Source organism: Coptis chinensis, chromosome 4 (genome assembly GCF_015680905.1).
Source record: "Coptis chinensis isolate HL-2020 chromosome 4, ASM1568090v1, whole genome shotgun sequence".
In the NCBI taxonomy this organism is placed as follows: domain Eukaryota; kingdom Viridiplantae; phylum Streptophyta; class Magnoliopsida; order Ranunculales; family Ranunculaceae; genus Coptis; species Coptis chinensis.
This window is the reverse complement of record NC_141459.1, coordinates 13,928,000-13,940,614: the sequence shown is the minus strand read 5'-3', so window position 1 is coordinate 13,940,614 and position 12,615 is coordinate 13,928,000. Positions and strand designations below refer to the sequence as shown.

Genomic DNA, 12,615 nt, shown 5'->3' with positions numbered 1-12,615 from the left:
CCGCTAACAATAATGAGCATTGGGCACTAAATTTAATAAAAATAGGTTGACGTCAAGAAAACTCATTCCATACTCTTATTTGTTTTGTGTTTCAATGTTAAACTAAAATTTTAATAAAAATAAAGTGGCGACGCCAAGAAAAACTCATTCCATACTTTTATTTGTTTTTGCTCTTTCAATGTTAAACGTAATTTTTGGTGAGATTTGAGTACAGAAATAACATGATTTATGTCGGGTGAAAGTTTCATTCCAAAATATGTTTTGGCGATTTTAACCTGTAATTTTAAAATATAAATACGAAGTCTACACGACTTTTAGTTTATTAGATTGTGGATATGATTTTAAATCATTGGACTTATCGCTAATTATTACTAGATTGGTTGTTATTCAAATTTCAAAGTGGCCTGACTTTGAGTTTGCAAATCTTTGAAATTTTTCAGAATATAAAACGAAGTTTTAAAACCGACGCAAAAAAAAGAAAATATATAGGCCCGCCCCGAATTCGGCTCTAAAACTGTTAAAGAGTTAGGCTTTGTGGTTTAGTCGAGGGAATTTAGACTTATGACCCTACCAACCCTAATAACTGAAAGGTTTTAAATGTTTAAAGTTAGGCTAGTCTGACAGGCCCATTGCCCACCCCTACCCTGAACACATTGGTGATATAGATCTGGGGCCACTTGATTGATATTCCATTGTTTAATCAATGTTTTCAATCCGGCCTCAGCTACTAAAGACCCTACACATCAATTTGAGAAAAAGTATACCACTCAAAGTTGTAGCTCTTAAATTTGTTTTACGCACTGCTGTGTGCCAAAAGTAGATATATACACTCCAATCCGCATGCTGTTGTGGATCAATTGCTACAAAATGCCACAACTGTAATGTCACTATTGTGAAGATCACACTACATATTTATGCATTAAGGGAATCATTCCAACAACCAACGATGTCAATTGTAAGTTCGTAACATTACCGCTCACGGGAGCAGGACTTGTTTTCTTACTCTTAAATTTGAAGCACCCAATACGGTTTGTTTGGGTTATATTTAAGGAATATTTAAGGAATTTGGGTCATAGGTGGTGCTTGCTTTTGTTTCTTTATCAAGTTGTATTCCCCGTAGAAGTAAGAAACAAATCCCCAAAGAGACAAAGCTAAGGACATTCCTTTCTCTGCGTTGAATCTCTCATGGAAGAAAATAACTGCAAATATTTGTTGAAGAGGCAGTAACAGAGCTAGAAGAACTCCACTAAAAAGAGCTGTGGAGCAGAAAACCACACCTAGATTTCCTACTAGTAAACACTGCATACCAATTGCCGCCAATGCTATCACCATGTAATACTTCCCTTCTCCAAGTTCATACTCTCGAGCTTCTCTTGTCATAGCCTTCACAAGAAAATGAGAGGAAATAGTTAATACTTAGGATTAGGAAACAAAATTAGGTCAGTGGCATCTAGCTTCCAATGCCATTTGACATACACCTTGGGCATACTGGCCTGTTAATTAGCGCATATTAGGTCGCACGGCACAATAGGCGAATCACGTCTACAAGAAACTCGTATTGCATGTTTTGCACTATAAAATACACATTTATTTTTTCTTCACGGGGCTCTAACTTCTTTGAGTCCATATTTTAAGAGTCATAAAACAAGAAGCGTCTTTTAGTGGATGGCATGTACAAGGCGTGTAGCATGTTAATTTGTTATCGTCTCATATTTCTATACGCGGAGGACAAAGTAAGGTGGGGACTTTTGCTTTTCGGGGTCTCGCTATTGAGCAATTGAGAAATAAAGGTCTCAAGTCTCAACTCCTAAACAGATGAAGTGATGAACAATTATTTCATAAAACTCTTGACCACAGGAAACGATACGGCACAAGCGTGAACGACGTTCGGGCATCTAGCCACACTGCCATAGCCAGAGCCAGCTTGGGCCTTGGGTTAGTCTGAAAACCAGGTCATTAAGTCATTAATGGGCTTCTAACATTTCCAAGCCGAGCATTCATGGGTTATCGGGCTTTAACCCGTAAAATGGGTCTGAAGTCTGAACCCGACGGAAGAACACCAAACAAAAGACGGCCTAAATTTAAAACAAGAGGGCCACCCGTTATGTACTCCTCTTTAAGATGTGAGCTGTTTAGGACTCGACTCGGTACAGCCAAGCCAGCCACTTCTTTCAAAGATAGCTTTCAACAATTGTTGAAGTATGTAGTGTCGGTCTCACACATTCTATAAGTGTGAGACCGTACCTTATTTAGCTTGTTGTTATTTAGGTTATTCCATCTCCAGTATAAATATATGTTGTAGGTTAGGGTAAATATATTCTAAACCCTACCTTCTTCTTGTGCCTCCATCATTTCTTTTTCTTCTTCTACACACTCAATCCCTTTAACCTAACAAGTTAACCACCATATGTATCTCCTAGCATAAATAACATGGTATCGGAGCCTACTCGCTTAGAGAATGCTGGGAGAGAGATCCCCGCCAAGGTTCCAGCTTTAGTATTAGTTGGTGTCTTAAGATTGTTTCGCTCCGCAATCTCTCTCATTATTGATAAAGAGGAGACGCCCTCCTCAAGCAGCTTTGCAGCTTAGTATTCTTTTTCATCAAGTGAGTTTTTCTTCTCTTTACAATGACCGATGTTGTTCCAAAAATCCGATGAATTCTTAATACGCCCTGCTTTTTCTGTTGGTATGACCTCACAAATTGAGGGTGTTGCCAATTACCTTCAATGGGCGCGAGGCGCATATCTTATCTTTATCGAAAGGTAAGGAAAATCATCCTAGATCCCCCCGGATGATAAAGGAAAGACAACCCGGACAAAAGATGACGCCTTGGTTAAGAATTTCCGGGAATACTATGGAGAAAGATGTTTGTAATATCGTATGGTTTTTAAAATCTCGAAGGAGATTTGGGAGTATCTACAAGAATCATACTCTCAATCTCGAATACTTCTCAGATCTTCAACAGTATGAGAACATCTTTGATCTCACTCAAGGAGATATGTCTATCTCTCAATATTACAATTCTCTTCGTAGCAAGTGGGAAGAACTCAATATATATCACCCACTTACTACGCATATAAATCGCTTGAAGAAACAAAGAGAGGAATTTCGAAGTCTCCAAATTCTATCCGGGCTACGCCCCGAAGTTTGCTAATGTGAAAGCCCAAGTTCAAGTTTGAATCTAAGCTCCCTACTGCCCGAGGCTTACTCGTTTGTCTCAGATATCGCACCTCCTCCAAGGCACAATGACAAGGGCTTTATTGATCCCTCCAAGCAAATAACAACCCTTCTTCCGGGTCGTGGTAATGGCGCAAAGAAGGAGGTAGGGGTCGTGGCCGTGGGGTGGTCGTACTCGGAGGAGGGCGTCGTGGTATTGGCGCTTTGAGCCTTGTGAGCATTGTGGGCGCACAAATCATAGTCTTGATTTTTGTTGGGATATAACAGACGCGCCCATCTTTGCACAAAGCCAACAATGCCACGGTAGTTGATCGAAGTGACTGATTTTCAACGAAGTTCAAGAAGACTTTGCGTACCCGATGAAGCGGATACAAGCTATTCCCAGTTCATCGAGTTTGTCCGACTACCCCATCAAGGACCACTAGCCGATTTAGGTAAAACATGTCTTCATACAAGTGATAACAACTCTTGGGTTATTATTGACTCGAGCTTCGATCATATGACGTAATCCCCAAATGTTTTCTAGTCTTGCGTATACTCACACACCATCATATGTCACATTAGCAAATGGGGCAAAGGCTAGTATTCTTGGTCAGGGTACTATTCAATTAACTCGTAATATATCACTTGTCTCAGTCTTGCTTATTCAAAATTTCCCCTTTAATCTATTAATTCGTTCATCGCCTCACCCAATTTCTTCAATCAGTAATGTCATGTTTTCTTCCACTCATGTTGTGTTTCGGGATCTACGCACAAAGACACTAGTTGGTGGGGGTATGAGCACGGGGCATCTATTACTTTCAAGATGATTATGGGCACTCTCACTAGAAGCGACTTTTTACAATCTCGATCTCCGCTCGGCATGACATAGGCGTCTTGGTCATCTTCCTCCGCTAGTTTGCGAAGTTTAGTTCCCAAGATTTCTTCTAGTATTCAGTCTTTAGGTTGTGAGGTTTGTGAGTTAGCTAAACATCGTCGTATACTTACAAAAATAGGTTAAATAAGTGTTCTAGTGCTCCTTTCGCTTAGTCCATTCGGATATGTCCGGGTCCTTGTAAACCACCGGCCTTTTTGGAGCCAAATATTTTATTACATTTATAGATGATTTTTCTCGCGGTTTGTTGGGGTCTATATTATGGAAAATCGTTCTCAAGTATTCTCTCGCTTTTCAAAAATTCTATGCCGAGATTACTAATCGGTATTCTCGCACACATGTATGTTTTTCGAACCGTAATGCCAAAGACTATATCTCTACAATATTCCGAGTTTTTAGATGACCATGGCATTACACATCAAACCTCCCCGGTGGATACACCTCAACAAAATGGGGTCAGCCGGTAAAAGAACATACCCATTCTTGAAGTCGCCTCGATACTTAATGTTTCAAAACAAATCTCCCAAAGTTTTATTGGGCGAGGCGATCCCCATCGCCACATACTTGATTAATCGTGATGCCCTCTTCGGTATTAGGAGGCAAAACACCACACTCGCTATTTTTCCCGGTTAATCTTCTTTCCATCTTCCCCTCGGATTTTGGTCATGGTATCCGCTTTGTTCATAATCTTAAGCCGTGTCGCGATAAGTTAGACTCTCGTGCTATTAAGTGTGTTTTTCTTGGGTATTCACGCATTACGCGAAGGGTACAAGTGTTATAGTCCTCATCTCCGCAAGCAAATCATTTGTCTCAGGCCGATGTTACCTTTTTAAAGATGTCCCATTTTACTCTTCGGCGGAAGATGTCCTCTCAACCATTTGAGGATTGTGTTATGCCATCCGGTGGTGTTGGATATGATCTTGGTGAAAATGAGGGAGCGAGTGAAGAAGGAGCGCCACCCGCGCCACTAATAGCCTTCCCAGAAGCGCCGACTGCGCTCCCTCGATGGTCGAAGTTCCAGCGATCGAGCGACCGCGCTTCATTGATAGCCTTCCAGAGAGCTGGCGCCAAGTTCTTTCGGGCCATTCCGAGTTTGAGGCCGAAAAGTTCAATCGCTCACGCTCTCACCTCTTCCCAATCGGTTTGTGGATCCTATTGCCATTCCATCTAACCTTGATGTTCCGATTGCACTCCGGAAACTTGAACGTCCACCTGCTAGTATGCGTCTTCCTAGTAAGTATGCTAAATATTCTATTTTTAAGTATGTTTCCACCGATCATTTACCACCATCCGTCAAGTCTTTTGCTACGCCCTTGTTGTTCGCCTCGTCCCCGCCTAACTACTGTGGATGCTCTATCTCATCCCGGCCGGAAGCAAGCAATGGACGAGGAGTTGAGTGCCTTGTATTCTAATGACACTTGGGTTCTTACAGATCTTCCTTCTTCCTTCCGAAGAAAGCGGTTGCTTGTAAGTGGGTTTTCACTATTAAGCATAACTGATGGTATTATTTCTCGCTTAAAGGCTCGTCAGTTTGCAAAGGCTTTACCCGCACATATGCTATTGATTACTCGGAGACGTTTTCTCGGTTGCCAAGCTCGCCTACAGATATTGTGATTTCTCTTGCCGCTCATCATCACCGGCCTCTATTTCATGTGGATGTTAAGAATGCCTTTTACATGGTGATCTTCCGAGGAAATCTATATGGTTCAACCTCCCCGGTTTTGTTGCTCGAGGGGAAAGTCCGCCGATTAAAGAAGTCTCTTTATGGGCTCAAGCAGTCTCCTAGAGCTTGGTTTCATGGGTTTAGTCGTTTTGATGGCTAATGGAATGACTAGGTGTGAATATGATCATTCCGTTTTACCGAAAAGACCCAAAGAAAGGATTATTGTCTTAGTTGTGTATGTTGATGATATCATTGTCACAGGTCGACAAACGGGTATTGATCGAATTAAAGTCAATCTCAAGACAGCTTCTAGACCAAAGATCTAGGAGAACCGGTATTTCTTAGGCATTGAAGTTACCGGTTCCTCGGTGAAATTCATTTCTCAGAGAAAGTATGTATTAGACCCGCCGCCGAGACATGTAATTTAGAGCTCGCCGAAGAGAGACTCCTATGGATTCGAACGACAAACTCCAAATGGATGTTGGAGATATGTATGCCGATATTGAGGGATACCGTAGATTGGTGGGAAAGCCGATTTATGCTACTATTACTCGCCTCGATATCTCCTTTTTGGTCCGATTGTAAGTATCTCAAGATAATGATGCACCACATTCCTCACTACCGTGCGCTTATTCGTATTTTGAGGTATTTGAAAGGTTCTCCCGTCGTGGATTGGTCTATCGCTCTAATGGAAATTTTGATGTTGTTGATATTCGATCGCCGACATGCAGGATCGGGCTTCAAATAGACGCTCCACCATCGGATATTGTACTTTCCTTTATGGAAATTTGGTGACATGAAAGAGTAAAAGCAAGCGGTTGTGTCAAAGTCTAGTGTAGAGGTGAGTATAGAGCTATGGCTCAAAGGGACCGCGAGTTAATGTGGATCCGCAATATGCTACATGAGTTAGGTTTTCGGTACGACTCACCGATCCCTCTTCATTGTGACAATCGGTAGCCATTCATATCGCTTCTAATCCAAAGATTTCATGAGAGAACTAAGCACATAGAGGTAGATTGTCATTATGTCGGACATAAGGTTGAAAACAAAGGAGATAAGTACTTTATGTGGCTTCTCGAGATCGGGTTAGGCGATATCTTCACCAAACCAAACATTCGCCCAGCCTTCGAGTTATATTGGTAACAAGCTAGGCATGAGCGATATCTATGCTCCAGCTTGAAGGGGGGTGTTGAAGTATGTAGTGTCGGTCTCATACATTCTATAAGTGTGAGACCATACCTTATTTAGCTTGTTACTATTTAGGTTATTCCATCTCTAGTATAAATATATGTATTGTAAGTTAGGGTAAATATACTCTAAACCCTACCTTCTTCTTGTGCCTCCATCATTTCTTTTTCTTCTTCTACACACTCAATCCCTTTAACCTAACAAGCTAACCACCATATGTATCTCCTAGCATAAATAACAACAATGATGTAAAGAGAGAAGATATAAACCACGAAAGTCTTTGTTAATAATCATGCCTATGGTGCAAAATATTGTTGCAACCATAGATACCAAAAATTGCACTTGCAACACCAGATCATAAGTTATAGCTTTGCAAGCCTTGGAATACGATAGCTCAACTAAAGGCAGCATAAAACCCAACAATGCAGCTGCACCAAGTGTCATGAAGAAGCCCAGGAAGTACTCTCCATTGGACACACCATTAGGTCGATCGCTGTTCGTATGGAATGCTAAAATGACCGCACCAAGGGTCATTAGGACTACAGAATTTACTGAGAAGGGAGTGAATTTTTGCTTAACAAGAAGAAGTGAAAAGACAGCAGTGAATGCAAGTTGGGTAGACGTGAGTATAGAGGAGGTTGACACAGGGAGATAGCGTAAGCCCAGCCCAAATAGATAACTATCTAATCCAGCTATAAGGCCCATAAAAACACTAGCGATTAGGAGCTTTGGGCTTAGGAGAAAATTGGATGCTATTGCTTGGTTAGTTGATTGAGATTGGTCATGAGCCCGATCACGAGCTCGTGATAGCAAGGGAGGAATGAGGAGGAGTGGGAAAGCTGCTGTTTGTAACCAACTGGTTAACCATATGCGTTTGCCTCCATGCATGTAGTAAAGCCTGAGTAGCAAAGGCCCACTTATTTGTCCAAAACAGACAAGTGAACAATTTAAGAGAAGAAGTATCAACTTCATGGATTTGTTCTTCTTGATGGGGGCTGCTGTTGCTGTTTTTGCCGGTTATGTCAATGGCTTCTTCATCCATGACTAGGTTTGACAGTAACTACAACTTTTCTTCAAAATGTGGAATTTGTTTTGAAACTTTCTGTAAATATAGGTAGATGAAAACTTCGTAATTATAAGCACACTGATAATTTGCATACTCCCGGCCTCTTCAGGACCACGCGGCATACTCTTTCCTCAGTAGTTTTATGAAACAGTTGGTCATTTTTCTTGAAAGTGCATATATTGGGGCCCACAATTGATGGATGGCTATGGTTGTGGAGCGTCCAGTGCCCACGTGATGGAAGTGCCAGGGGCTGCTGGTTCTCGTGCACTTTCAGCTTGAAGGACATTGTTTGCCTATCTCTTTTTCAGAAAAGACTCACACATCCACTACTTTTGTGCGACTCTGCAGTCTGGACGGAGTGATCACTGATTCACTGATGCATCATACATTACTTTGTCATGTCCTTTAAAGTTTAAACAGAATTCGCTTGACTTTTTTTTTTTGTTGGAAAAGAATTCGCTTGACTTGATATAAGCCAATTGACTAGGACATTGGGTACAAAATATTACAAAGTTACAGCATCTCTACTGGTGTCAGGGACAGTCACAACTCCACTAGGTACCCAACCTTGGGAGCAATGTGACATCAAATATTTAATAACGATGCCTAAATCTAGGCTTTGGTGAGGCTCAGGGCTAAGTCCAATGTTACAAAGTAAATGTTTCTTTGATTGGTGTGTTAATTGAGCTCTAGGATCGCAGTAGATCATTTGCTTCCATATATGACTGTATATGATGTTCGGGACGACCTAAGTCTGGGTCGTTACGTCCTGATGGCTTGGTACGAGCTGTGAAGATATGACCTGGTGTGTGGACACGTGTGCTGTAGTGATATGAATGTAGAATGGAGGGTACTTACACAACCTCTTTATTTATTTTATTTATTCTTTGGACAGCTGTGGTGTGAAAATAAAATATAAAACAAAGCTTTCAAACACAGTTCATATAGCTGGTTCGTTTGAATGGGTTTGGAAAATGTACGAGGAACTGTTGGATTTGGTCCATAGGCACAAATCGCGGCGGTTTGTGGGCGAGGTTATGATTGTTTTTTAGGGGAAGGCAAAACGTTTTGTCAGTTTTCGAGATTTGTGCAGCTGAAGGGTTTTTGCATGTGAAGACTTTTCATTGTTTATTCTACCAACACAAAGTAGAGACAAAGCAGAAAGAAAGAAAAACAAAACCCTTTTGAACCTTTTGTCTTCAAGTGCATCTTCTTTGAACTAAAAAAATTTGATCTTTTTGTTTTCGTATTTGCTATTGACATGTCGATTACTAGTGATAGCTTGAGTGGGGAAGTTGACTTGGATCAGTGGAGAGAGAGATCTGTGAGTGATGGAGATGATGGTGATAGGGCTCGTGGTATAGGTGAGGCCATTGTCTTCCCCATCGAGACGATAGTTGAGGAGGCTGTACCTAGGTTTGTAGATTGTACTTACTGCTTTGAGGGCGGAGTTTGGTCGGGTGGACTCCGACGACCGATAATGACACAGGTGGAGAGAGAGGAATGTGTTTGGCTTGGATTACGTTCCTGGGATGGGGGTGTTGTGGTTTATTATGGTCAACCGAAGGTTGGGATAAGGTTGCCGTTCTCACGCCTTTACTGTGGCCGGAAGTTTTGAACTTTTTGTGGAAAAGCCCTTGTCGGTTTGTAGGGAATAGTTGGAGGGTTTTCCATGTGTTGGATTTGTTGAATGAGAGGGGCAATAACATCTGTTTATCAGATGTGCTAGAGCATTTCTTTGTGAAGAGGTCGTCTGCAATGAACTTTAGTTTGCAGGTGGTGAAGGGGAAATCTACTGTGATTATATTGTGGGGGTGGGTAAGGAGGATTGGGGGCATAGGCCGTTATTGGTTGTGGATAATTATAATCCTCCTGATTGGGAGTTGGAACTTAGTCGAAAAACTCTTATGATGGTTGTAAAATTCATGAGAAAATAGACTTATTGGTTGGAACATGAGTGTATTTTCTGGGAACAGGAATCCCCACTGGCTCACCATCGGCATCTAGAGGACAAACATCCCATGCAAAGACCCAACACTTTCGGCGGTGGTGATCACCAACCCTCGCCACTCTGCTTTCCCTCGAAAATTATGATAGGAGAATTCTTGTCTCTCGGGTCATGAGGTAGTAGTAAGATTGGTCCCGAATCGCGGTGGACCTCATAAAAATATCCAAACACCCAACGATTTAGAACGAATCCATGTTTCTTTGTCAGTATGGCAGAGTACATAACAGCTCCAGAATAGGAGCGGGGTGCCGCTTGACCAAGAGCAAGATTGAAGTGGATCAGACATTCTCTTAACAGTGGGTGGAGGGAAAGAGTGAGTCCGGCCCTAAGTTGATCGATTATGATGAGCACTACTTCTTTGTAGGCCAACTCATCAGACAATCTCCCCCACTTAAGACCAATATTAGCAGGGATATGAAATTTCTCTTGGATCAGTTCTAGGTAGGAAAGATCCCTAAAGTTTATAAGTGACCAGTTAAGATTCATGATCAGAAAAGAAAGAAAATTTGGAGTTTTGGTTAAACCCTAATGGGAGATCAAGGGGTCATCAGTATACAGGGAAAAGATAGCGGGAGAGATAATGAGGGCTCTCTTACTAGATCCTTTATATACAGATAAGATGGACGATTACGATTAGCCCAAGTATTGCGTCTTTTCGGGATAGAACTGCCATCATTCTCTTTTTCGGGAAACGGCGTATCTGTTCGAGCCGTCTTTTCAGAAGCCTTAATTAATTGAGCCCATAAGCGCCTCGACAACCGCTTTAAGAAAAAGATTCTCGCACCAAAAGTAGTGTCGCCTGCGCCCGTGTGCTAGATGACACGAGAGGGGGCATCTCAGTAGGGAGATTTCCGTCACTAACTAAATGACACGTGGGAGGGAAATTAGGTTCGTTTTGAGTTGATCGAATGCTTTTTGGCATTCTTTTGTCCATGCAAATGAGGTATTTTTCATAGTAATTAAAACAAAGGTTTGCACTTATCCGAACTCTTGGAGATGAACCTCGCTCGAGAGTCGCTAACTTGCTTGTAACCTTTTGAACCTCTTTCATGTTTTTAGGTGAAGGCATTTCTATGATTTCCTGATCCGATATGGGTTTGCCTCAATTCTTCGCTTAGTAACTATATACCCTAAAAACTTTCCTGATGAGACAGCAAAAGCACATTTTGCCGGGTTGAGTTTCATGCGATAGTCTCAGAAAATGTCAAATGCACGTTCCAAGTGGGAGAGATGATCTCTTCGTCTTAGGCTTTTGATCAAGAGATCATATAAATACACCTCCATAATGTCGCCTATCAATCCCTCAAACATTTTGTTTACTAAACGTTGGTATGTGGCTCCCGTATTTTTCAGTTCGAACGGCATGACCTGATAACAGTACAGGCCATCCTCGGTTGTGAAACTAGCATGCTTGTGGTCTTCCTCATGTAATGGGATCTGGTCGTAGCCAGAGGACCCATCTGTGAAGGATAACAATTCATGTCCAGCTGTCGAATCCACCAATTTTTCAATCCGTGGTAGAGGGTAACTGTCTTTTGGACACACGTGATTCAGATCTGTGAAGTCGATACAGATTCTCCATGACCCATTCTTTTTACGTACTGGGATAATATTAGAAATTCAGGTGGGGAAATTGATTTCCCTAATAAAATTAGTTGCCTTTAGCTTTTCAACTTCGGCTTTTACTGCTTTGGATCTGTCAGCACTTATTTTTCTCAGTTTCTATTTGACTACTACTGCATCATTGCGGACATTGAGCCGGTGGCATGCCATATGGGGGTCAATTCCTGGCATTTCTTCGAATGGCCAAGCAAACACGTCTTTGTTTTCTCGAAGGAAGTGTATTAGAGCCTGACGCTCTTCAAAACTCAATAAGGTGCCGATAAAAGTGGTTTTGGGCAAGCTTCCTCTCACAATTTCCACTTCCTCTAATGGCTCCAGTGAGGGGGGATCCTCCCTCTCTCTTGGGACCAGGTCTGGGAGAGGGGTATCCAACTGTAATTGCTATTTGGCGGGTTGCCCCACCTCCATTGGTTCAAAAGGGAGTGGGGACTACTTTGTCGCCAGAGCATAGCATTTGTTGGCAGCTACCTGATCTCCTCTGATTGTTTCAATTTTCCCATTATGTGGGAATTTTAGACGCTGGTGATAGGTTGGGAACAGCGTGGAGTCTGTTCAGCCAGATCCTACCCAAGATCATATGATAGGGTGTATTAGATTTTACCACAATAAAATTTATGATGAGGGTTATCGGACCAGTAGCTACGGGTAGCTAGACCTCCCCATTTGTTAGAGCTTTGTCTCCACTGAATCCATATAGGTTGGAGTTGGTGGCGACCATCTCAGAGTCAAGAATCTACAGTTTTTTGAATGCGTCATAGTATAACACATATGTTGAACTTCCTAGATCAACCAATATGCGATGCAAATCGTAATCTCTGAAAGGAAGTGTAAGAACCAGTGGATTCTTATGTGGACTTTGGATACTAAGACAATCGGCCTCAGTGAAAAGGATTAGTAGATCTTTGTGGGGTAACGTGTTGAGTTGAGCACAATCTATAGTTAATTCGTTGTTCATGATCCTCATTTGGTTGGCCACGTGCATTTTGTATTGCGCACCTTTTTTTGTGGCCTGCCCA

The 12,615-nt window shown here is 41.9% G+C and overlaps 1 protein-coding gene across 1 annotated transcript; it reads right to left on the bottom strand.

Moving 5' to 3' along the window:
* Positions 1 to 949: 949 nt before the first annotated feature.
* On the bottom strand, positions 950 to 7,891 carry LOC147502031 (purine permease 1-like). The gene is made up of 2 exons (XM_086603849.1): positions 7,175 to 7,891; positions 950 to 1,385 (listed from the first exon to the last, which is right to left on the bottom strand). Exons 1-2 carry the CDS (start codon positions 7,872 to 7,874, stop codon positions 1,057 to 1,059), a joined length of 1,029 nt encoding a protein of 342 aa, XP_086459975.1. The 5' UTR covers positions 7,875 to 7,891; the 3' UTR covers positions 950 to 1,056.
* Positions 7,892 to 12,615: the final 4,724 nt, after the last annotated feature.

Coding starts and splice junctions, on each gene's coding strand:
- LOC147502031 (XM_086603849.1), bottom strand. CDS start 7,874: ATGAAGTTGATACTTCTTCTCTTAAATTGTTCACTTGTCTGTTTTGGA. Junction 1,386..7,174: donor GATTATTAACAAAGACTTTC/GTGGTTTATATC, acceptor ATTTTCTTGTGA/AGGCTATGACAAGAGAAGCT.